Consider the following 22,018-nt stretch of genomic DNA (forward strand, 5'->3'; position numbering starts at 1 on the left):
TGAAGAGTTGGAAGGGTCCCCTAGGGTCATCTAGTCCAACCCCCTGAAATGCAGGAATTTCAACATGTGGTCCCCCATCCAATGCTTAGCTTTGCAAATGTACTAGCAGCTTTATGTACAGTTATGTACAAGTGCACCCTAGGACTGCAGTCTTGGAATCCTGATGCACCATTTTTATTTGCTGATTCTGGAGGAACTACACAGCCATATGTGCAAGATGATTATTTCACTGCATTTGGAAGAATGCGACCTTTTAAAAATAGATATATTCTTTATTAGATCATTAAAGCATTGACAACCAAAATTCCAACTACTGACATAAAAAGTAACTATTAACATTACAGCAAATTAAAGACAGCACAGGGTAGTACATTAAGCTTATTATTCCAGAACATTACAAAAAAAATGCCCATCTTTCCATAAACTTATTGATTTGCATGTTTTCTCTTATAGTAGGTTGTACATTTTATGGTAGAGCGTGTACTTTTAAGTCAAAAATCATTAAAACAGCAGTAATCTTCAACTTCAGTCAACAAAAGAGTTCAAAGAAAAATAAACTACATGGAAAAAACCCCAAACTTTCTCAACACCATAATCGATGTGCATTTACAAATATTTACCATTTATGAGGTTCATCTTATTATACACAATCTTTTGTTTGAAAAAATACATTTCCCATCGACATCAGTGGAAATTCTCCATGTTTACTAATTTGCTGGATATATTCAATTTGCTTTTTTTTTTAATTACAAAAACATTATTAGTATCGTATTGCTCCATGTGTAGCAACTAATGAAGTTTCACAGAAACCACTAACTTAAGAACCAAAGCTTACCAAAAGAAAGGGCAACATTTGGAACCGGACATAGAGCTATGAGCAAGTTGTTGAACAAAGAGGTAAAGTGCAGGTCTTGGTGTGCAGAGAGGGAGAGGAGGGGAAATCTCAAAGTGGAATCACTGTACACAGTATCTTCCAGCTAACTTTTGTCTATCATTAAACAGATCTGGCAGGTGTTTGTATTCCCTCGCCCCCCAAAAAACCTGTTTGACTTGCAGAAAACAAAAGAAAGCTGTTTCCACTACATGGGAAATGAGCTCTCTTAAAAAATTATTGCCCAACAGGAGTCTTCTTGAAACTTCTCCCTCCCTCCCTCTCTCTCTCTCTCTCTCTCTCTCTCTCTCTCTCTCTCTCTCTCTCCCTCCCTCCCTCTCTCTCTCTCTCTCTCTCTCTCACACACACACACACAGAGCAGGAAAAAGTGATACCAGCTGATTGACAGGCAGACCAAGACTGGCCCATAGGCTGGAGGTTTCCCATCCCTGTGCTGGGTCCAATCAAAAAGATCCATAAATATAGGATGTCAGAGCAATGGATGCAATTCAGCCCCAACCTCAAACGATTTTAGCACAATGAACTTTGGACTGGATTGTGGCAGATGCTAGGTAGATTTTAGATTTCACTGATTAAAGAGGAAGGAAGGAAGAAAGGAAAGAAAGATTCATGATGCAAAGGAAATTGCACCTGTTGAATTGAACTGCAGTCTACAAAAGTTTGTGCTGTATTAAATGTCTTCATCTTGGAGATGGTACAAGAGGTTTGTATGCATGTTTGTTTGTTTACATAATACTGTATCGAGAGCTTTCACCAAAAATTCAGTGTACAGAATTATGGGGGAGCAGTTTTCACTCAGCCCTGGTGAAATGCCCAGCTCCATTTGTCCGGTTCCAGATTCACTCAAAACAACCTCCATAAACCTTGATTGCATCGATAAACAAAGCATTGTGGCTTTGCTGAAAATACATCCTCAGATCAAGGGTGGCTTTGTTTTCCCCAGGGTAACGCCAGAGATAAAACGCAGGTGCTCTGCCAATGAGATACAGAAACCCTCCCTCTGTAGGGGACCAGTTTGAATTTTTGCATGGCAATAATCTGTGCCTGCTCCATGGACCACTTGCTCCATGGACCACCATCCATTAAGGAGCATCTTCTCCTGCACTTGATATTTTGAGAGCAAGGTCATTTAAGGCAGGGGAGAAGACCTCAGAGCTTCTCTATCTTGACACATATGGCTTGGGGAAATACAGCCAGCCTTTCCCATCTATAATCTTCAGTGTTCTTCCATTACAATTTTTCTGAGGACATGAATCCAGCAAAGCCCAAGCCTTCACAGGTTCAAAGACTTTTACTGTCTATTCTCAAGCTGTTCTTTCGCCAACAGCCTGGCAGAAATGGCACTCCAGGTTTCTTGAAGTCCATCGAGGCATCCACGGGCTTCAGATCATCAAGTATACAAAGCCTGAAACACATCTGCTTCCTGGTGTGCTTAAGTGTCCTGTTTACATTGCACTTTCATGGGAACGGTCGAGGAAACTTGGAAAAGAAACCATTGGCGGCTCCACATCTTCTCCTTGCAAATACAGAAGGGCAATTTCATCTAGCCCAGAGAGCAAGCTGTAATCCTGGGCAAAGCGAAAGTATTCAATCAGTCTCATTTCCTAACACGGACAAGAGCTATGCATAAGCCAGGCTTCCACAGAATCTCAGCAAAGCTGTATTGACGGAAGAATCTGCATTTCCTAAGGATATTAGCTTTAATTTAAAAAACAAAACAAAAAGGAAGGGCATTTCTACTTTTGAAGGTTGCAATGATATACGAGGCAGGGGGTGGTTACTGACTAATGAAACCCCCAAAGCCCCAGGGGCTGCTGAAGAAGACTCTCAGGGGGCAAAGGTGGGACTTCAGTGTCCCCTACAGCCTACTGCCAAGGCTGGGTTCTGCAAGTCTGCAACAGTAGCTGGCTATGCCAAGTACAGATTGCCTGGTGCTTTGTAATGCCATGTATTCACCTTCTCTCCTGCCCTCAATCCCTAGAGTTATTTTGCAACTTCATTAGTGTGATCTGGGCTTAAAAAACAAACCAATGAGGCAATGTGTGTATGTTTCATTTAATTAAAGGATACAAATTTTTGCATTTCCCCCCCTAACTGTAAGTTTTTAGGCTCTGTTTAAAGTTGCTTTTTAAACTGTTGCAACCAAGCATGGGAACTTAGATACAGTGGTACCTCGGGTTAAGAACTTAATTTGTTCCGGAGGTCTGTGCTTAACCTGAAACTGTTCTTAACCTGAGGTACCACTTTAGCTAATGGGGCCTCCCGCTGCTGCCGCCACGCTGCCAGAGCACGATTTCTGTTCTCATCCTGAAGCAAAGTTCTTAACCCGAGGTACTATTTCTGGGTTAGCAGAGTCTGTAACCTGAAGCATATGTAACCTGAAGCGTCTGTAACCCGAGGTACCATTGTAGTAATAAATAAATAAATAAATAATAATAATAATAATAATAATAATAATAATAATACAGTTATACCTCGGGTTACAGACGCTTCAGGTTGTGTTTTTTGGGTTACGGACGCGCCAAAAGCCGGAAGTACCGGAATGGGTTTCTTCCGGGTTTCAACGGTTGTGCATGCACAGAAGGACTAAATCGCACTTTGCACATGCACAGAAGCGCCGAATCACAACCCGCACGTGCGCAGACGTGGTGCTGCGGGTTGCGAATGTACCTCCCGCACAGATCACGTTCGCAACCCGAGTGTCCACTGTAATAGAGAATTAGGTTCTCCTTTAAATGATGCAAACTAGAACTGAATTTCTCCCACATTCCTACTCCCAAGTAACAACAACAACTGATTATTTATACCCCGCCCATCTGTCTGGTTTTATGACTGAATGCTTCATTTTCTTTCGTTTCTGTCTGTCATCCATAATACTTAAGGACCACACACACAAAAACTGGCAAAGCAACCAATCCTCTTGCAGTCTCCCTGCCACCCTTTTCACCAATCCAATAGAATTACCTGCTGCCTTTGGGACCTGTGAGTTTGGAAAAAACACATCAGTTCACTATTTTGCTGGACTTTTGCAAAATAATTTGAAACTCGACTTGATGAGTTTGTTCCCTAGGAAAAGAATAAGAGGGTAGTCATAGTCCCCTGGTTTGGATACAGCTTTTGCGTAGACATTATGCTCAGAGGAGATCCCAGCAAAACATGTCAACGGAAGAACATACATGTATCAAGAAGACTACCGGTATCTCTGGAACCAAGAGCAATTTAATACATGGGTTCCTAGCAGAGTGGCAGTGTGTCCTGCTTTAGGAGAATAGCTGCTTTAAATGCGCATTTTACATCTGACTTCCTCTAGTAATGCTTTCTTTTGAAAGAAGAAGAAGAAGAAGAGAAAGGTTTAATATAATTTGCTTTGTCAACTTTGCTGTGTTAAATGTTTGTTCTGTACTTGATTTACTTTGCAACATTTTATTTTGAAATCTTTAAGCTACTATTTTAAGTTTCCTGTTAATTATGCTGCTTTGAATGTATATTTTATATTTGACTACCTTCAGCAATATTTTATTCCAGAGTGTTTCATTTGATGCTTTAATGTGTAGTAAACTGCTTTCAGATTTTTTTCTTAAAAATATAAAGCAATATAGAAATGAAAGGAATAGTAATAAAAACAACTTAGGTCCACTAATTTTAATGGGTTTGCTCTGAGTAGAAGTTAGTTAGCTACCATTCACTATTTCCAAATTTGTATCTATGCACATGATTTACCAACACCAATTTTATGCCAGTTGGCACTCTCTTTTGTAGTACAGTCATACCTTGGAAGTCGAATGGAATCTGTTCCGAAAGTCCGTTTGACTTCCAAAATGTTCAGAAACCAAAGTACAGCTTTTGATTGGCTGCAGGAAGCTCCTGCAGCCAATCAGAAGCTGTGGAAGCCCTGTCGGACGTTCAGCTTCCAAAAATAGTTCGCAAACCGGAACAGTCACTTCTGGGTTTGCGGCGTTCGGGAGCAGAAAGGTTCGAGAACTAAGCTGTTCAAAAACCAAGGCATGACTGTACCACAAATCCTTTTTTTTAAAAAAAAGTGCGGAAAGCCTCTGATAGTTGGCAAAACTCTCTTTTCTGATAGGAGAAAGGATACGAGTGAGCAGAAGGGGAAAGACCTGGAAAGAAAAAGACCCTACACCCACTCCAAAACCCTTCATAAAATCAAGCTACATTTCCGTTTGAGACCAAAGCACTTACTTGCTCCCATGGGTTGGCTCCCATTTGTATCAAGCACTTGATACCACACAGTATCTGATCCTTACGGAGGTTCAGAAGCTTCCATGTCTCAGCCAAGAGATGGCGGCTGTCCGAGTCCATCGCGAGAGCGCAGTGAGCCAAACCCGCACACTGTATTGGCGTTAAGCCTGTTTAGAGAGGTGCAGAAGGAGCATTAGACACTGCAGGCCAAACCAGACGTGTGCTTAGCATGTAGCATGCGTTTTGCTCTCTATTCAATAATTATAGGCATGTGCCTGTCCAATTCACAGTGGGGAAAACAACAGAGAGTGGAGGCTCGTATCATCACTTTCTCACTGTGGTTGGAACAGAGATCCCATCTCTTTCCCTGTGTGCTACTGGGAGACTGAGGGAGGGAATATCATTGGGGGGGGAGTGAATAGATACGCCCCCCCCATCACACACATTGCCTTCCCTGTAAACATTGGGCTCCCCCATGTCTGCAATTAATTAAGGAAAAGCAAGATATGTGGCTGGTTTCTATGTATTAGGTCAGCCTTTCTCAACCTGTGGGTCTCCAGATGTTGTTGAACTACAACTCCCATCACCCCTAGCTAGCAAGGCCAGAGCTCAGGGATGATGGGAGTTGTGGTCCAACAACATCTGGGGACCTACAGGTTGAGAACCACTGTATTAGGTGCATACCTTGATTGACAGATTGTATCCTAAGAGGCAAGAAGAGAGTTCCCTATCCTCACCAAACTTCTCCACATACCCTGATTGTCGGTTGCGTCTACTTCAACGTGGATGCCAACTTCCTGACAGCTTTTCAAGACCTGCCATGGAAAAAGAGACGTGGCTACTTTAAATATCCTGACTTTAGGCCGCAGTAAGAGTGGACCAAACAGCTGCAAAAAGATAGGCATGGACAAATCTCTCAAGTGTTGGTTTCTTTCCGTTTCTCATTTTTCTAATCTTAAATTTAGGTCGCATTTCTGCAGAATATTGCGATTTTTTATAATAATCAAAAATGGTACAATTTCACCAGTATTTAGTGCAAAACTCTTATAATAAACACATTTTTGTATGCAGTTTTGACTTATATACATACATATTTCTGCAAGCAGTTTCCCCAGATACCATACATTTCCCACAATATTTTTATTAATATATGCATGTATATGCACACTTTACTTACACACACACACATTTTTGTACACAGTCCTTGGCTGGAGAACTTCATTGCAAAATTCAGAGTGGTAGTAATTTTGAAGCATGGCTGTACTTCAGTCTGCATATTGTTTCAGGAAGTACAGTGGTACCTCGGGTTAAGTACTTAATTCGTTCCGGAGGTCCGTTCTTAACCTGAAACTGTTCTTAACCTGGAGCACCACTTTAGCTAATGGGGCCTCCTGGTGCCACCGTGCCGCCGGAGCACGATTTCTGTTGTCATCCTGAAGCAAAGTTCATAACCCAAGGTACTACTTCTGGGTTAGCGGATTCTGTAAACTGAAGCGTCTGTAACCCGAGGTACCACTGTACAGATTAGGTAGGTTTGGGTTTAAAGGTGACCTGGATTGAATTTCTCCCCCATCCCTACCTCAAATTAATAGACATATAACCCAGCCAGGACCCACTTTCAAACTCTACTTACTTCCAAGACTCTCAGATAACCCTTCTCAGCACAGAGGTGCAAGGGAGTCTTCTCTGAGCTGTCCCTCGCGTTTACATCAGCACCCAGAGACAGCAGATCGCTGGCAATAAGATGGTGGTTCTTTTGAGCTGCTATGTGCAATGCAGTCTTCGAAGGATTAAAAAAAAGATGGGGAAGGAGGGATAGAAATTTTGAGCAATTCACAAATGAGAGTAGCACCTTGTCACTGTGTTGTTAATATCACAACTGCTGCAATTTAGCAAGCAAATCTTTACATCCATGCAAAGGGAAGAGGACCTGCCGCGCGCCCCCCCGCCCCGCCCTTCCAGGATGCTGCTAGACTACAATTCCCATCCCACTTCTGATCACTGGCCACGCTGACTGGGGCTGACTGGAGTTGAAGTCCTAGCATATTTTGACAGCCACAGATTCCTCCTCTCTGCTTGAGGCTGTATGAGGTTTCCTACCACTGGTAGAGAAACAAGTTCAAGAGCAGTATCAAAAGCTGGCTTTCAGTTAACGTGAATTAGCGTTAGGGAGTGTGGCCTAGAAAAAAGTAAGTCTCGCCATTCTATTTCCCCTTATGGGCTCCCTCCCCTTGCACCTTAAGATACTTATGATTCACAGACAAGTGAAAACTCTCTTATTCTGTTGACCTTTTGGGGGATTAGTGGACAAACGGTTTCTGCATTTTTTTAAAATGCAGCTTGCAACTTTTCATTAACTTTTTGTTCTGTTTCATGTGGTCCATTTCTATAAAATTACCAACAGCTGCCCTGCAAACAGCCTTCTGCTAAAAAGTGGCTCGTACCTGTTTCGCTGCGTTCTTCCCATCAAGTCTGTTGAGATGTGCAAACCTCCTTGCCAGCGCATATGCCAGTGCCCTTTTCCCCTGAGAAACAGCATTGTGAAGAAGCCTGGGCAGAAGGGGAGAGAAAACGAGAGGAGTTTTGGTTTGGTTTCAGAAATGCCACAGGTGGTTCCAGGCTCTCCAAGTGTCCCTATTTTCCAAGGACAGTCCTGGATATACAGAAGCTGTCCCGGTTTCTGATTTGATCCTGGAATGTCCCTCTTTTCCTTAGGAAGTCCCTATTTTCATTGAAGAAATGTTGGAGGATATGGAGATATGCAACCACAGAGCCAAGGAGACAAGTAACTATGCAACCTTTGGAAGACATCCGAAGGAAGCTGTATAGGATTTTTTTTTAAATGTTTAATGTTTTATTATGTTTTTATATACAGTGGTACTTCGGGTTACATACCCTTCAGGTTGCAGACTCTGCTAACCCAGAAACAGTGCTTTGGGTTAAGAACTTTGCTTCAGGTTGAGAACAGAAATTGTGCTCCGGCGGCGCGGCAGCAGCAGGAGGCCCCATTAGCTAAAGTGGTGCTTCAGGTTAAGAACAGTTTCAGGTTAAGAACGGACCTCCAGAACGAATTAAGTACTTAACCTGATGTACCACTGTATGTTGGAAGCTGCCGAGAGTGGCTGGGGCAATGCTGTCATATAAGCGGGGCATAAATAATAAAGTTGTTGTTGTTGAATAAGATGCCCTATTTTCATCGGAGAAATGTAGGGGAGTATGTGGTTCTGCAAAACAGAGAAACAACAAGGAAGGAGAGGCAGCTTGAATTCAAATGAGAGCTTCTGCTGCTGGGCAAATGTCAAAAGGATATTTTCACAGGCTCATAGGAAGTTGCTTCCCACTGAGATGCTGGGGATTGAACCTAGAACCTTCTGCATGCACAGCAGATGCTCTTCTACTGAGCCAAGGCCCTTCCCCAGATACAGTCCCCACCCCTGCTATTTGCAAATTTGACAAATAGTAACATAGAAAGCGGCTTTATGCTGAGTCAGCCCATTGGTCAATCTAGTTCAATACTGTCTACACTGACTGGCAACATCTCTCAAGGATTGCAGATGAGAAAACTCCTTCCTCCGCATGGAGATTAAACTTTTGGGGAACTGGATTTTTAATGTTTAATGTTTTATTATGTTTTTATATACAGTGGTACTTCGGGTTACATATGCTTCAGGTTTCATACCCTTCAGGTTGCAGACTGGGGAACTGGATTTAAGACTAGCAAAACATGAAAGCAAAATGGGGGGGACCCCACTCCATCCCCAGATATCTATCCAAGCCCCAATACTTTCTTCCATGGAGGTTTTTAAGGCAGAGGTTGGTTTGGTCATATGTCATGGCTGCTTTAGTTGAGATTCCTGCATTCCAGGGGCTGGACTAGATGACCCTCAGGGTCCCTTCCAACTCTACAATTCTATGATTCTATGATACATAGAATCATAGATTCTATACACCGCAGCAGTATGCTGGTTCAAAGTTATTCAGTTTCAAAATAAGGGGCACCGCCTCGCTTTGACTCAGCTCTGAAAGATGAAAGGGATTTCCCTTTATTTTAGATCTAATATTTAGAAGCAAATATTTGAAATAGAAACATACACATTTCTACTGAAATGGCTCATAAAACGTTGCTTTGTTTTGTTCCAGTTCCAGAGAATAGGCCCTCTGAGTTCTCTGGAAGTCTCCTCCCTGTCCCCTTATCAGTGACCTGACGCTGCTGGATAACCTCCCCATTCAGATTTATGGCCATCATGTTTGAAAATAAGGAAGGAAAGAAAATCGATGGCAGAGAAGCACCATCAGCTTCTGCCATTCCAAGAACTATGATAATGACATACAGTGGTACCTCGGGTTACAGACGCTTCAGGTTACAGACTCCGCTAACCCAGAAATAGTACCTCAGGTTAAGAACTTTGCTTCAGGATGAGAACAGAAATTGTGCGGCAGCATTGGGAGGCCCCATTAGCTAAAGTGGTACCTCAGGTTAAGAACAGTTTCAGGTTAAGAACGGACCTCCAGAACAAATTAACAAATTTGTGGTACAGAGGTACCACTGTATTGGTAAGTTAGCAATAAGAGGAATAGTAAAATTAGTGCTGTGGCTGAGAGTATAAGCAGAGGGCTTAGTCCCCAACACATCTATAATATGGGGATAATAATACCCATAAACCTGCTTGGACCAACTACCGGTATATAGCAGTAAGATAGCTTCCAGGTTTCCCCAAACCCTTTTCCAAGATAGATCAGCCTTCACCAAGCTGAACTATGTTTTGGACTACAACTCCCAGGCTGGTGCTGATGGGACTTGTAGTCCAAAACATCTGGAAGGCACCAGTTTGGTAAAAGCTGGGCTATTTTATTTTTAAAATGAGGGCAAAAGGAAGAAAAACCTGGATGTGATGAAAAGTCCTCAAGGACTGTGGTTTTTAGCAGTATAGAGTGCAGGAGATATTATTCAGACTGAATTGTTAGATCATGCTGGGTGTAGCAGGGAGTTCCAATTGCCCCAGGGGCTGCTGGGGCAAAGAAACATAGTGGAAGATCCCCTTTCACCCTTAAAAAATATAAAGGGCAGCTGTTCTTCAGATCTGCCTCTGGTGCTAAGTGGAATACAAGCCATGTCCTTGTAAGGCAGAGAGCAGGAGTAAAAAACAAAGAAAAAGTGTGTGGTGGTCTGTTAGCAGTGCTGGAGATTCCTTTTAGGTGACATGCTGGTTGAAGAGTAAAAAGAAGCCAGTTGGAGTAGTATTACCTAGTGCAGTGTTTCCCAACCGGTGTTCCGCGGCACACTAGTGTGCAGCGAGACGTTGCCTGGTGTGCCGTGGGAGGGAGGCGGGCGAAGCGGGCGGCGAGAGGCGGGGCGGCGGCGGTGAGGAGAGGCCGCCCAGCGCGGGGCTCTCGCCGTCTGCCTGCCTGGCTGCCTGCGTGGCGCTGACGTCACGGGGCTGTAACGTGCCCCACATAGGCACACGCGGGGCGGCGAGCGAGCGAGCTCCCACATCCCATCGACGCTCGCTTCGGCCGGCCTACTGGGCTGTCGCAGGTGGAAGGCCTGCGCATGCGCGAGGTTTTCGCGCCTTCGGGATTCCCTTCACGCCTTCCTCCTCCCGGGTCCTTGAGAGCGCAGGAAGCGGCAGCGCGAGACCGGCGTTGAGCCTGGTAGGTATTGCGCTTGCCAAGGCAGTCATTTGGGAAATGAAAACTTGCAAAGCAAGCAACCAGTTCAATCTGAAGTACGTGTATGCTTAATATCCTGTATCTGAAACCTGTTCTGCCCCCTCCCCCACACTTGGTGCCATTTTCATCTACACATGCAGCAGAGTAAGTTGACCCAGAATAGTACCAATTCAGATGGGAGAATGACAGTGCTGAATGCTTTCCCATGTAGAACAGTCCCTGCAAATAAAAACCTAGCATATTTGGAAGAGGGATGCTAGCCTAACCATTACCTTCTATGCTGTTACTATTTTTTAATTTTTTTTTACATAAGTAAAAAGTGACCTTTCCCCATCTGGCATGGTGGTGTGCCTCGAGATTTTTTTCATGAAGCAAGTGTGCCTTTGCCCAAAAAAGGTTGGGAAACACTGACCTAGTGATTAAAGGGCATGCAGACACCTTGAAACAAAACCCCAGCTTTAGCTGTATTATAGCATCTGCTTTGAATGCAGAAGGTTCCAGTTTCAATCCCAGGTACCTACTGGTAAAACTGGGAGAGATTTCTTTTTGAAACCCTGGACAGCCACTGCCAGACAGTGTATGCAATATTCAGCTAGATCAGTGGTAGGCAACCTAAGGCTCGGGGGCTGGATGTGGCCCAGTCGCCTTCTCAATCTGGCCAGCGGATGGTCCGGGAATCAGCGCATTTTTACATGAGTAGTAGAATGTGTCCTTTTATTTAAAATGCATCTCTGGGTTATTTGTGGGGCCTGCCTGCCTGATGTTTTTACATGAGTTGAATGTGTGCTTTTATTTAAAATGCATCTCTGGGTTATTTGTGGGGCATAGGAATCCATTCATTTCCTCCCACAAAATATAGTCCAGCCCACCACATGGTCTGAGGGACGGTGGACCGGCCCACTGCTGAAAAAGGTTGCTGGCCCCTGAGCTAGATGGACGTAGTGGCCCGCCTCTAGAAGGCAGCTTCCTTTTTAAATTAGCCCTTTATTCCAGCCCACGAGGACTAGAATCTTCCTTTATTTTTATGGGAAGAGATCTAACTCAGTGGCAAAGCACCTGCTTTGTGTACAGATGGTATCTCTCAGTAGGGGTGGGAGAGAACCCTGTCTGAAATTCTGGAGAGTCACTGCCAGTCAGTGTAGACAATGCTGAACTAGACAGACCTATGGACTTGGAAGTTTCCTATGATATATCTAGGGACGTGGGTGGCACTGTGGGTTAAACCACAGAGCCTAGGACTTGCCGATTAGAAGGTTGGCGGTTCGAATCCCTGCGACAGGGTGAGCTCCTGTTGCTCAGTCCCTGCTCCTGCCAACCTAGAAGTTCAAAAGCATGTCAAAGTGCAAGTAGATAAATAGGTACTGCTCCGGCGGGAAGGTAAATGGCATTTCCGTGCGCTGCTCTGGTTCGCCAGAAGCGGCTTAGTCATGCTGGCCACATGACCAGGAAACTGTACGCCGGCTACCTCGGCCAATAAAGCGAGATGAGTGCCGAAACCCCAGAGTCAGCCACGACCGAATCTAATGGTCAGGGGTCCCTTTACCTTTATGATATATCTATAAGAAAGCCATTGTCCTCCAGATCCACAGTCCCTTCCCTTTCTCCCTAGTTATTGGTATTTGGCTTCAAGTTTGTTGGGGCAGGGAACTGCCCCCTCCTCACTTTTGTTTTGCACATGTTACTCTGAACATTGCAATGGACACTGGTCAGAAAGTAAACACACAGACTCACAGCAGCTTTCAGGATACATCTGTGAACCGCAATGAAATGAAACAAAGGCCATGGGGAAAAGGTAGCAAGAATCGTGGGGCGTATAACCATTCTATCACCCAAGTTACAAAGGGTTTTTTAAAAAGATGTTTTAACTTTTTAAAGTATTGTCACCAGAAGGAGGAGGAGTATCAGGAAGAGTAGATTAAATTTAATGATTATTTAGTTAAATATGTTAAGTTAAATTAACTGAAAACAGCTTGCAGATACTTAATTGGTTTAGGATTTTATTTATGTTAAGTGATGAATTAATATGTTTAATTTCATAAAGTGAAGATTTAAGGATGTTAATGTTTAAGTTAAATTTTATAATAATTGTGATTTGGGAAACCGTTAAAAGGATATGCAATGAAATTCAACCAAGGGGAAGCGGGGAAGTCACTTAACAAAGTTAATAAGTGTAATTTTCAATAAGGCTATGATTTATATTTGTTTGTCTTATGTGTTTGTTTGTTTATAATACTGTGAAAACCAATAAAATTTTTTTGAAAATAATAAAAAAAAAATAAAGTATTGTCAGGTGCAAAACCAAACCACTGACCAACCTGTTCCCATTTCTATCCGACATGAGCAACTTGTCCACTGTGATGCCCTTGAGCCGACTCTCCTCGCGGCAGAGCTGGAATTGGAAGAAAGAAATAGTAGGAGCCTCCTGGTCCATGGAAGACCACGCACTTGCCTTCAGGCATCCCCTGCCATGCAAGGCAGCAGTGTCCTCTTCCAAAGTCGCTGGCAAAGCCTGCCCCAGTGGGTCGTGGCAGTGAGGCCCAATCTCCTTGGCAAAGCCTTGGGAACTCTCCCCAGGATGTTCAACAGACCCATTCCCCAGCCAGCATCTTTCTTCCACGCAGGAATTCTGGAACGTGTCGATCAGATCCAGAGGTTGTTGCGTCTTTCTGCACTCAAATCCATAGGAAATCTCAGCACGTGGATGAGGCAATGCGCCTGAAGCAGACAACGGCTGAAATCCGACAGGCTCCCAGCTGCTTCTCAGCCAGTTGCCATCTGGTTGTGAGTTGCCGTTGGTTTCCCACCAGGGAGGCGGAAATCCCTGGGTCGTGCCATGCGGGAACTGCGTAGGCAACTGAGGCTCTAGCTTGGAGTGGCTCTTGTTCAGGTCTTCCTGAAGTACTTCGACTAGGATGTCCAAGTCCTCCGTGCTTTTTAAGGCTGTCTGAGCCTGACAGCAGTTCTTTAAAAAGAAGAGAAAGAAATGAATGTGTGAGGTCTGCGGTCTGATTTGCTTGGGAAATGCTGGCTACGGAAGAGAGAAAGTGTCCCACATACTTGCTTGTCATGCCTTTCTGAGCGAGCTCTTTTTTTCCCTGTACAGGAAGAAAGAAATATATAAATATCCATAGGTATTCACTTACCAAGACAATTAAAGCAAGGGTTTTTGCATGTAGGGTTGCCCCATACATACGCACACATGTTTTTCTCCTTTTTTTACCTGCTCTTCCTGAAGACCTTTTGGTATTTGCTTTTGCAGGTGTTTCCTATGGAATGAAACAAAATGTATTTGGGAAATTATCAACCTTGATTAGATAGATCAGCCTCAACATAGTGCCCTCCAGAAGTTTTGGACTATAAGTCCCATCAGTCCCGGCCAGCACAGTTGTAGACAGACTGCCTGGGGCGTCTCATTGACTGGGGCAAAAGCTGAAAAAAATGGCAGTGACACAAGCATGGGAACCCCTGTGATCTTAAGGTGATCCCTTCTACAAATCGAGCTTCATTTGTAGCCAACTTTTCTCTTCCAGAGAAGTAGCCCAGAAACTCACACTTTTAGTGTGTGACTCTTAGTGGAAGGATAGTTGTCAATACCAAACACAAAGTTTGATTCCCTGACCACCATCCCACCAGTACTAGAAAAGTGAACTAGGGTGCTTTCAGACAGGGTCATAATTGGTAAACGAGTTTTGACATTAAGTGGTATATAAATTAACTGAAAGCTAATACAGTGGTACCTCTGAATACAAACGGGATCCGTTCCAGAGCCCCATTCGCTTCCTGAGCAGATTGCAACCTGCGTCTGAGGATGCACGAGTCGCAATTCACCACTTCTGCGCATGCGTGTTTTGTCATTTTGAGTGTCTGCGCATGCGTGAGCGGCAAAACCTGGAAGTAACCTGTTATTTCCAGGTCGCCATGGAACACAACCTGAAAATGCTCAACCTGAAGCGACTTTAACCCGAAGTATGACTGTACTACAAAAACAGCAACAAGCAATAATTTAGCAAAATGAGCAAGAGCATATAGGAAATATTACTGGCATGGAATCCTACCAGAGGTGATACCACCAGGAAGAAATAGGAATAAAAAGGCAGGAATTAGTCACCTTTTAGGAAAAATTATTACTGTATAGCATTTGAGGCACTTTTAGTGGAGAATGTGGTTGATTATTTGCAAGTATGGAAGAGTGGGAGACAGACAGGAACGACCTAGAGATGCAACAGAACCCAAGGGTTCTTGTGCAGACACCACTGAGACGAGCAGGCCCTGTTTCCTCTAATGACGCTTGTGCAGGAGATCTCCCCTTTGCGCTGTGTCTGCAGCTGCTAATGCTCTTTATTAAGCACTCTTGACAATGTAGTGCTTGACAAAGGGCATTTATATAACGTGACAGCAGAGGAAGCCATATAAAGGAAAAGCTGCTTTAGGACTTGTACCCCCAGAAGATTGCTGTAGCCTGTGGGAAAACATCTCCTGCAAGTTGCAAAGATCTGCTCCTGCCAACCTAGCAGTTCAAAAGCACGTCAAAGTGCAAGTAGATAAATAGGTACCACTCCAGCAGGACGGTAAATGGCGTTTCCATGCGCTGCTCTGGTTCACCAGAAGCGGCTTAGTCATGCTGGCCACATGACCCGGAAGTTGTACGCCGGCTCCCTCGGCCAATAAAACGAGATGAATGCTGCAACCCTAGAGTCGGCCACGACTGGACCTAATGGTCTGGGGTCCCTTTACCTTTACCTTTACCCCTGTTCTATGGAATGGCAAGAGGGACCCTACTATCTGCACTTTCTGGAAACAAGTGAAAACGTTTTCTTTGTTCCAACATGCTAAATAAATGAGTCTTTGCCACAAGTGTCTATTTTGTACAGGCAGCATCCATTTGCATGGGGGGTTCCATTCCTGGCCCCCACGTGCGTTGGCAGAGCACACATAAGCCTGTTCCGCTCCTACCCCTGCCTCTTCCAGGCTTAAAAGGACCCACACGTTGGTGGTCATGCATCAACTGCACACACCTAAAATGGTCTCCACCTGCACAGGATTGTTTTAGTTTTATTTTAAAGGTATCCACTGTTTTTAATAAATTAATGACAATGATGAAAGGAAATGGGGCAGGAAGAACATGGAGTTAATTAATGGAAGGAAGTGTGCATCTCCATCTTGGGAATCATAATAATTTGAGTTGGCTCCATAGCCTAGCAAAACCAGGGAAGGTGCAAGGGGCATCTCACAGTGGAAACAGCCTGATCTTCATTATCCTCATGCTCAGGACATGGGATGGGTATCTTACCCTGATGTCACTGGACTCTGTCCCTTTGGAGAGACGGATTTTTCTCAGCAGTTCACACACCGGCATTTTTACCCTCACGCCCACATACTGCTTCTGAGGGGCACCCACAGTCAGTGCTGAACCTGGAAAAATAAATAAATCAAAAGGTGGTGACATGCATTTACAGAGGGCCTGATCCATGCCTCTCAGCTGGTGTTCCCAATGCAGTATATAAACACCACTGGATAAACCAATAACTTTTAAAATATATATATCAAAATTTAAATAATTAAAAAATGTTTTTTTAAAAAACAACAACCACCCAGAACATAAACAATGGCATCTGATGTTCTGTGAAGCTGGGAATCTTTAGCAGAGTTTTTTTCCTCCTTGCTAAAGTACAATTCCTAGGATGCTTTGGACGGAAGCCATGATGGCAAAAGGGGAATGAAAGCAATTCAGGTTTTTCAGTATAGAGAAGACCTCAGTATTGCCCAGATATGCCCTTTGGCAGGTAATGCAATCATTTCTACTCTTGTGCACTTGTTTGGAGGAAGGTTTTGTTTAGGAGCTGTGTATTTCAGCATACTGGCCCTGCAATATGCTTTTATTTCTCTCACCTGAGTGGGTAATTGCAATACTTTTGCTACCATAGTGGATTCCACCAGCCTTTGCATATTCACTGACAACAGGAAATTCCTTGAAATCCTGCCAATTTCAAAATGCTTGGCACTCAAAAGGCCTCCCATGAATAATGATAAGCATCTTATTAATCAAGTCTTCCTATCACTACCATCAACACTTCTAGGAACTGGTCATGGAGAACAATGTTTGGGCCCAGAGCCTGCCTGCAAAAAAAGAGAACATTGCAATCCCAGTTTGGGGATGGGCAAATCTGTCAATGTGGGTTCCTCATTTTTCCCCAATCTTAAGTTCAGTTCTCCACATTTTCACATCAGTTTGCATTAAAAAAAAAGTTCTAATAAAAACTCACCACTATTTTAAGGTGTATTTATCTTAATACACACTTTTAAAATACATAATCTTGCCCCAAATACACATTTTTGCAAATCAAACCTAATAGAACACATTCCTGAATTTTGTCCTCACCAACCAATGCATTTTTATGTCCCCTGTACCCTAGAATATCCATTTCCGTACATATTACCTGGCTGGAGAAACACACTGCAAAAATTGGGGAAGTGCAGATTTTGAAGGATGCCTGTGCTTCAGTGCAGGTATTGCTTAGGAAAGTGCAAATTAGGTAACTCAGCCTTGAAACTAAATGGAATCTCTCTCCCTCAATCCTATCCTAGGATCTGGGACCAAGCTCTGTTGACCTTGTGGTGGGGGTTCTGAGGTTTCTCTCAGTGAAGATGCATGAGGTTGAGGTGCAACTTTCCTCTCCAGATGTCTCAATTGTAATACTAACGGTCTCTTTAGATGTTTGGGTCCTCATTTCACAGTTATTAGCTGTACTTGTCTGTATGGAATTCAATTCTTGTTATAGCCTTGAAAGGTTCAGCAACTCAGTAAATTTGGAAGTGACACCAAAAGTCATCCAGTGACATCTGAAGTGAAAATGTTTTATGAAGAGGGGTAGCATATTGGTCAGGAGCCTGGGCTGGGAGTTCTTTCAAACCTCACCTCTGCTATCCAGCTCTCTACAAGACATATGCACACCCCAGAATTAAACTGGTTTAACTTCTGTATCCTCATACTATATTAGAGTGCTAGGAATTTTAGTTGCAGAGAGCTAGGAATATCTAACAGAGCATTCTCAGTCCCTCACGTCAAACTACAGTTCTCAGGATTCTTTGAGGGAATCCACAATGGTTAAAGTGGTATAAAACAGATATAAGTTTGAAAATGTAGAAACACCCTGGGTGTCCGTAAGCAAGCTACTCATTCCCACTCTCATGTCCTCTGCCAGAAATATGGGCTACCAAGGCTGACCAAACCTTTCCAGAGGGTTGGAAATAATACTGATACAGTGCATCTGAAGTGCTTTGAACACTGGGCTTACATAACGTATTAGGATAATGGTGCTTTCACAATCAAAATCCACTTTGAGCCTCTTTCCTGTCGTTCGTGACGCATGTGGACACCATTAACATGTGGCAGAATGCAAAACAAAGCCACAGTCAATTTGCACGCCCCATCCGTCTAATGCAGAATGCAGATGTGTACAGTTCACTTCTGTGTTCTTCCAAAAACACTGCAGGAAATCCCCTTCACAGTGCAGGCCAATAGAGATTGCAACACACTTATATAGGAAGCCGCCTTACACTCCATAAAACCATCAGCCTGCCTAGCTCAGTACTGTTTGCACAGACTTGCAGTGGCTCTCAAGGATTTCTGGCACAGAATCTCTCTAAGCTCTCCCTCGATTTGCCAGGGATTGAGCCAGGGACCTTTTGCATGCACAACCCCTAAGCTACGGCCCTTCCCTTATATACCAAGGGCACTTCCTATATACAGTGGACACTCAGGTTGCAAACATGATCCGTGCGGGACGCACATTCGCAACCCGTAGCGGCGCGTCTGCGCATGCGCAAAGCGCGATTTAGCACTTGTGCACATGCGTGACCGCTGAAAGCCAGAAGTAACTCGTTCTGGTACTTCTGGGTTTCAGCAGGTCTGTAACCCGAAAAAAAACGCAACCTGAAGTGTCTGTAACCCGAGGTAGGACTGTACAGTGGTGCCCCGCAAGACGAATGCCTCGCAAGACGGAAAACTCGCTAGACGAAAGAGTTTTCTGTTTTGGAGGTGCTTCGCAAAACGAATTTCCTATGGGCTTGCTTCGCAAGACGACAATGTCTTGCGAGTTCCTGCTGGTTTTTTCCCCTCCCCCCTTTCTAAGCCGCTAAGCCGCTTATCAGCTGATCCGATCAGCTAAAAGCTGCTAATAGCGCTAATCCGCTAATCCGTCAATGGGCTTGCTTCGCAAGACGAAAAAACCGCTAGACGAAGAGAATCACAGAACGGATTCTTTTCGTCTTGCGAGGCACCACTGTACTCAGGTCACTATCCCCAGGGAATTTCTCTTGCACACTAACATATATCACAAGAAGCAGGTCAGAAACCAGTCCGTTTTCTTGCCTGATGAAATGACCGCAAATCATGTTGCACGACAGTATTCAATTATGCACAGAAAGGTTTCATCTTACCTTTCCTGGCAGGCAGCTCCTGAACCTTAGCTGGAGATGTATTCCAGGTAGTGGATTCCACACTGCTGAGTTCGGTTAATCCAGAAGCTGGTAAAGATGGGCTCTGTTGAAAATAGCTTTTGGGACTGGCTGTTTCCCCTGGCATAGGAGACCCCTGGTCCTCTGCATAGCCATAACCTTCCTTGGCACAGATATCTGGGCTGGCAGTCAATGGCTGGGTATCCGATTGAACTACTTTCACCAGTGCTTCCATCCTGCAGAAAGGAGATTACATTCCCTTGATGAGGCTCACTTTCCTACTCATTGCCAAGGGTGCATGATTCCGCATGTGAGCGCCATCACTGTCCAAACTAAACTCCCACTTACTGGGAGGAATTCTGGGTGGTGACCAAGCTTAGGTTGTCTGTTCCCCTATGGTAGAAGCTGGTGGAGGCAGCATCCTCTGACTTTACTTGCTCATGAAAGCAAGAGGGGAAATATTTACAGGATAAAATCAATCTGGGTTGTAACCTGTCAGGTTCTGGAAGCCGTTTCTGGGTGTTTCAAAGCCTGTTCCCTGCCTACTTTTAAAAAAAGAAAAAGAAAAAGGTAATTTATACCCAGGTAACTCTGGATAGACGTCAGTTGTCAGTAAGAAACCACACCCTGTTTCCCAATTAAGCTGTAGAAGCAGCTGACTGACAGATAACGTAGGCGGCAAAAGGCAGAAAACCAATGCAAAAAACGTAATTGGCAGCGGCAGGTAGCTAATATTAAACAGCTGCACAGAATGATCCTGTTAGCAGATTGCAAGGGGAAGCAAACATCTTGCACTCTGTTATACAACTCGTTCACCCCAGACTGAAACCTTGCAGTCTAAGGTACTGCTCACAGCTCACAGTTTGCTCAAAGGTCCTCAAAAACTACATGCTCTGACTGCTTCCCCTCCGCAGTCTAGTGTTTCCTCTAGAGGGGAACAACCTTCCCATTCAAAAGCACAGAGAGATTCACAGCTATCAGGAGTCCCCTAGGGTTACCATGGTAACTATTCAGTCACTACTGCCTCAAGGGAAGGAACTAGGCCTCAAGCCTGCCCTCCATTTAATAAAACATTCTGCCTACAGTTCCAGTTGTGTGAATATAGGAAGGTGCCTTATACTAGCAGGCAACTGGTCATTGCCCGCACCAGTGGTAGTAACCCAGTGGTCCTGTGCCAGTCAGTGGGCAGGGATGATGGGAGGTGAAGGTACTCTCCATCCCAATGTGGTCCTGAATCTTTCCCCCTTTTAATGTGCCCCCCTGTCCCACATTCCTTGGAAAGTTTTTTTTAAAAAGGCCAGGATTGCATTTGCACTTAGGACACAGCTGAGGGCCAGCAGCAGGGAACAAATGTGCAGGCTGAACCCCAGAACAATTTCCCTCCATTGTATCGGGACACAACCACAACAAAATATTATCGTTTCTTCTTCTTATGAAGCAACAGTGCAATTGTACATGTCTTTGCTTTAGCAAACAGCTTCAAGGGTGAAAGGGGACCCCTCAGCAAAGTTCTAGCAGCTGGGACTCAATACTAAATGACTGAGTATTGTGGTTAAAGGTAAAGGTAAAGGAACCCCTGACCATTAGGTCCAGTCGAGACCGACTCTGGGGTTGCGGCGCTCATCTCGCTTTATTGGCCGAGGGAGCCGGCGTACAGCTTCCGGGTCATGTGGCCAGCATGACTAAGCCACTTCTGGCGAATGAGAGCAGTGCACGGAAATGCCGTTTAGCTTCCCGCCGTAGCGGTACCTATTTATCTACTTGCACTTTGATGTGCTTTTGAACTGCTAGGTTGGCAGGAGCAGGGACCAAGCAACGGGAGCTCAACCCGTCGCGGGGATTTGAACCGCCAACCTTCTGATCAGCAAGTCCTAGGCTCTGTGGTTTAACCCACAGCGCCACCCACTTACAGATCACAAATTGAGCCACTGTCTTGAAAATGCCATACACCTTACTGTATCTTTGCAAGTAAGACCACAGATAACTAATCCTCAACATTTCACTTGCTCACGCTGGTCTCATTTAAGTGCCTCCCCCCCCCTTTCTCCTTCTCTCTCTCTGCATGTGTACACACATGAAGGAAGTACTGTTTAATAATAAAATAATAAAAAGGATAACCCCTGTTATTAATTAACTCGTGCATTTAACTCTGTCATAGTTTCTGTCATAGTCATGCTGATTTAGCAGAATAAACAGGACCTCCAAAAAGGTCCACCACTGACTACTGGCCGCAACCCTCCAGGGTTTCTGGCAGGAAATACTCCCAGCCCTGAGGTGCTGTATGGCATTAGTGTTTTCAAAGAACTGTAAGGTGCTCAGTGCACATCCGCACCATCTATTTAAAGCACATCTAACACACGTTTAAAGCATATGACACCTCCCAAAGAATCTTGGGAACTGTAGTTTCCTCACAACCATTAACAAACTACAGTTCCCATGATTCTTTGGGGGAAGTCATGTATTTTAAATTTGTGTTGGATCTGCTTTAAATTGATGTGCCCACAGATAGATTTGGTGGCAGTGTGAGAACAAAAGACAGGGTTTTTTTTCCTCCCTTGGCTAAGAAAACTGCCAAATTGATTGCAAGCATTTTTAATTCAAACCAGTGTGGCAGTTGAGATCAGTTCTCTCCTAGGGGAGGGTCCAGGAAAGCAAGCATCAAAATGCAAGTGTGGCTGACTGGCTCCTTCTAGGAATCATATTAGTATCAACTCTGTGCTCTTCACACAAGATTAGCAGCACAGATAGAGTATTTTAATCCCTCAGCATTTCGAACCACTCAGACTTTCCAGGACTTAT

The 22,018-nt window shown here is 44.2% G+C and overlaps 1 protein-coding gene across 4 annotated transcripts; it reads right to left on the minus strand.

Annotated features, from left to right (window-relative positions):
* Nucleotides 1–251: 251 nt before the first annotated feature.
* Nucleotides 252–21,577, minus strand: LOC310695988 (uncharacterized protein). 4 transcript variants are annotated; one of them, XM_083481043.1, is made up of 12 exons: nucleotides 20,367–20,420; nucleotides 19,202–19,455; nucleotides 16,053–16,174; nucleotides 13,983–14,028; nucleotides 13,820–13,857; nucleotides 13,078–13,724; nucleotides 7,537–7,642; nucleotides 6,726–6,872; nucleotides 5,847–5,907; nucleotides 5,093–5,259; nucleotides 3,857–3,958; nucleotides 252–2,460 (listed from the first exon to the last, which is right to left on the minus strand). In XM_083481043.1, exons 2-12 carry the CDS (start codon nucleotides 19,452–19,454, stop codon nucleotides 2,338–2,340), a joined length of 1,812 nt encoding a protein of 603 aa, XP_083337169.1. In that variant the 5' UTR covers nucleotide 19,455; nucleotides 20,367–20,420; the 3' UTR covers nucleotides 252–2,337. The 4 variants fall into 4 exon arrangements, with proteins under 4 accessions (XP_083337169.1, XP_083337168.1, XP_083337171.1 ...); XM_083481042.1 differs by lacking the exon at nucleotides 20,367–20,420 and adding an exon at nucleotides 19,568–19,777; XM_083481045.1 differs by lacking the exons at nucleotides 3,857–3,958; nucleotides 20,367–20,420 and adding an exon at nucleotides 21,419–21,577.
* Between the last annotated feature and the right edge of the window lie 441 nt (nucleotides 21,578–22,018).

The sequence above is a fragment of the Podarcis liolepis genome, assembly GCF_965112155.1.
Source record: "Podarcis liolepis genome assembly, chromosome: 16".
Taxonomy (NCBI): Eukaryota; Metazoa; Chordata; class Lepidosauria; order Squamata; family Lacertidae; genus Podarcis; species Podarcis liolepis.

Coding starts and splice junctions, on each gene's coding strand:
- LOC310695988 (XM_083481043.1), bottom strand. CDS start 19,454: ATGGAAGCACTGGTGAAAGTAGTTCAATCGGATACCCAGCCATTGACT. Junction 7,643..13,077: donor TCGGATAGAAATGGGAACAG/GTTGGTCAGTGG, acceptor CCTTCTGCCCAG/GCTTCTTCACAATGCTGTTT. Junction 6,873..7,536: donor GGAAGAACGCAGCGAAACAG/GTACGAGCCACT, acceptor AATCCTTCGAAG/ACTGCATTGCACATAGCAGC.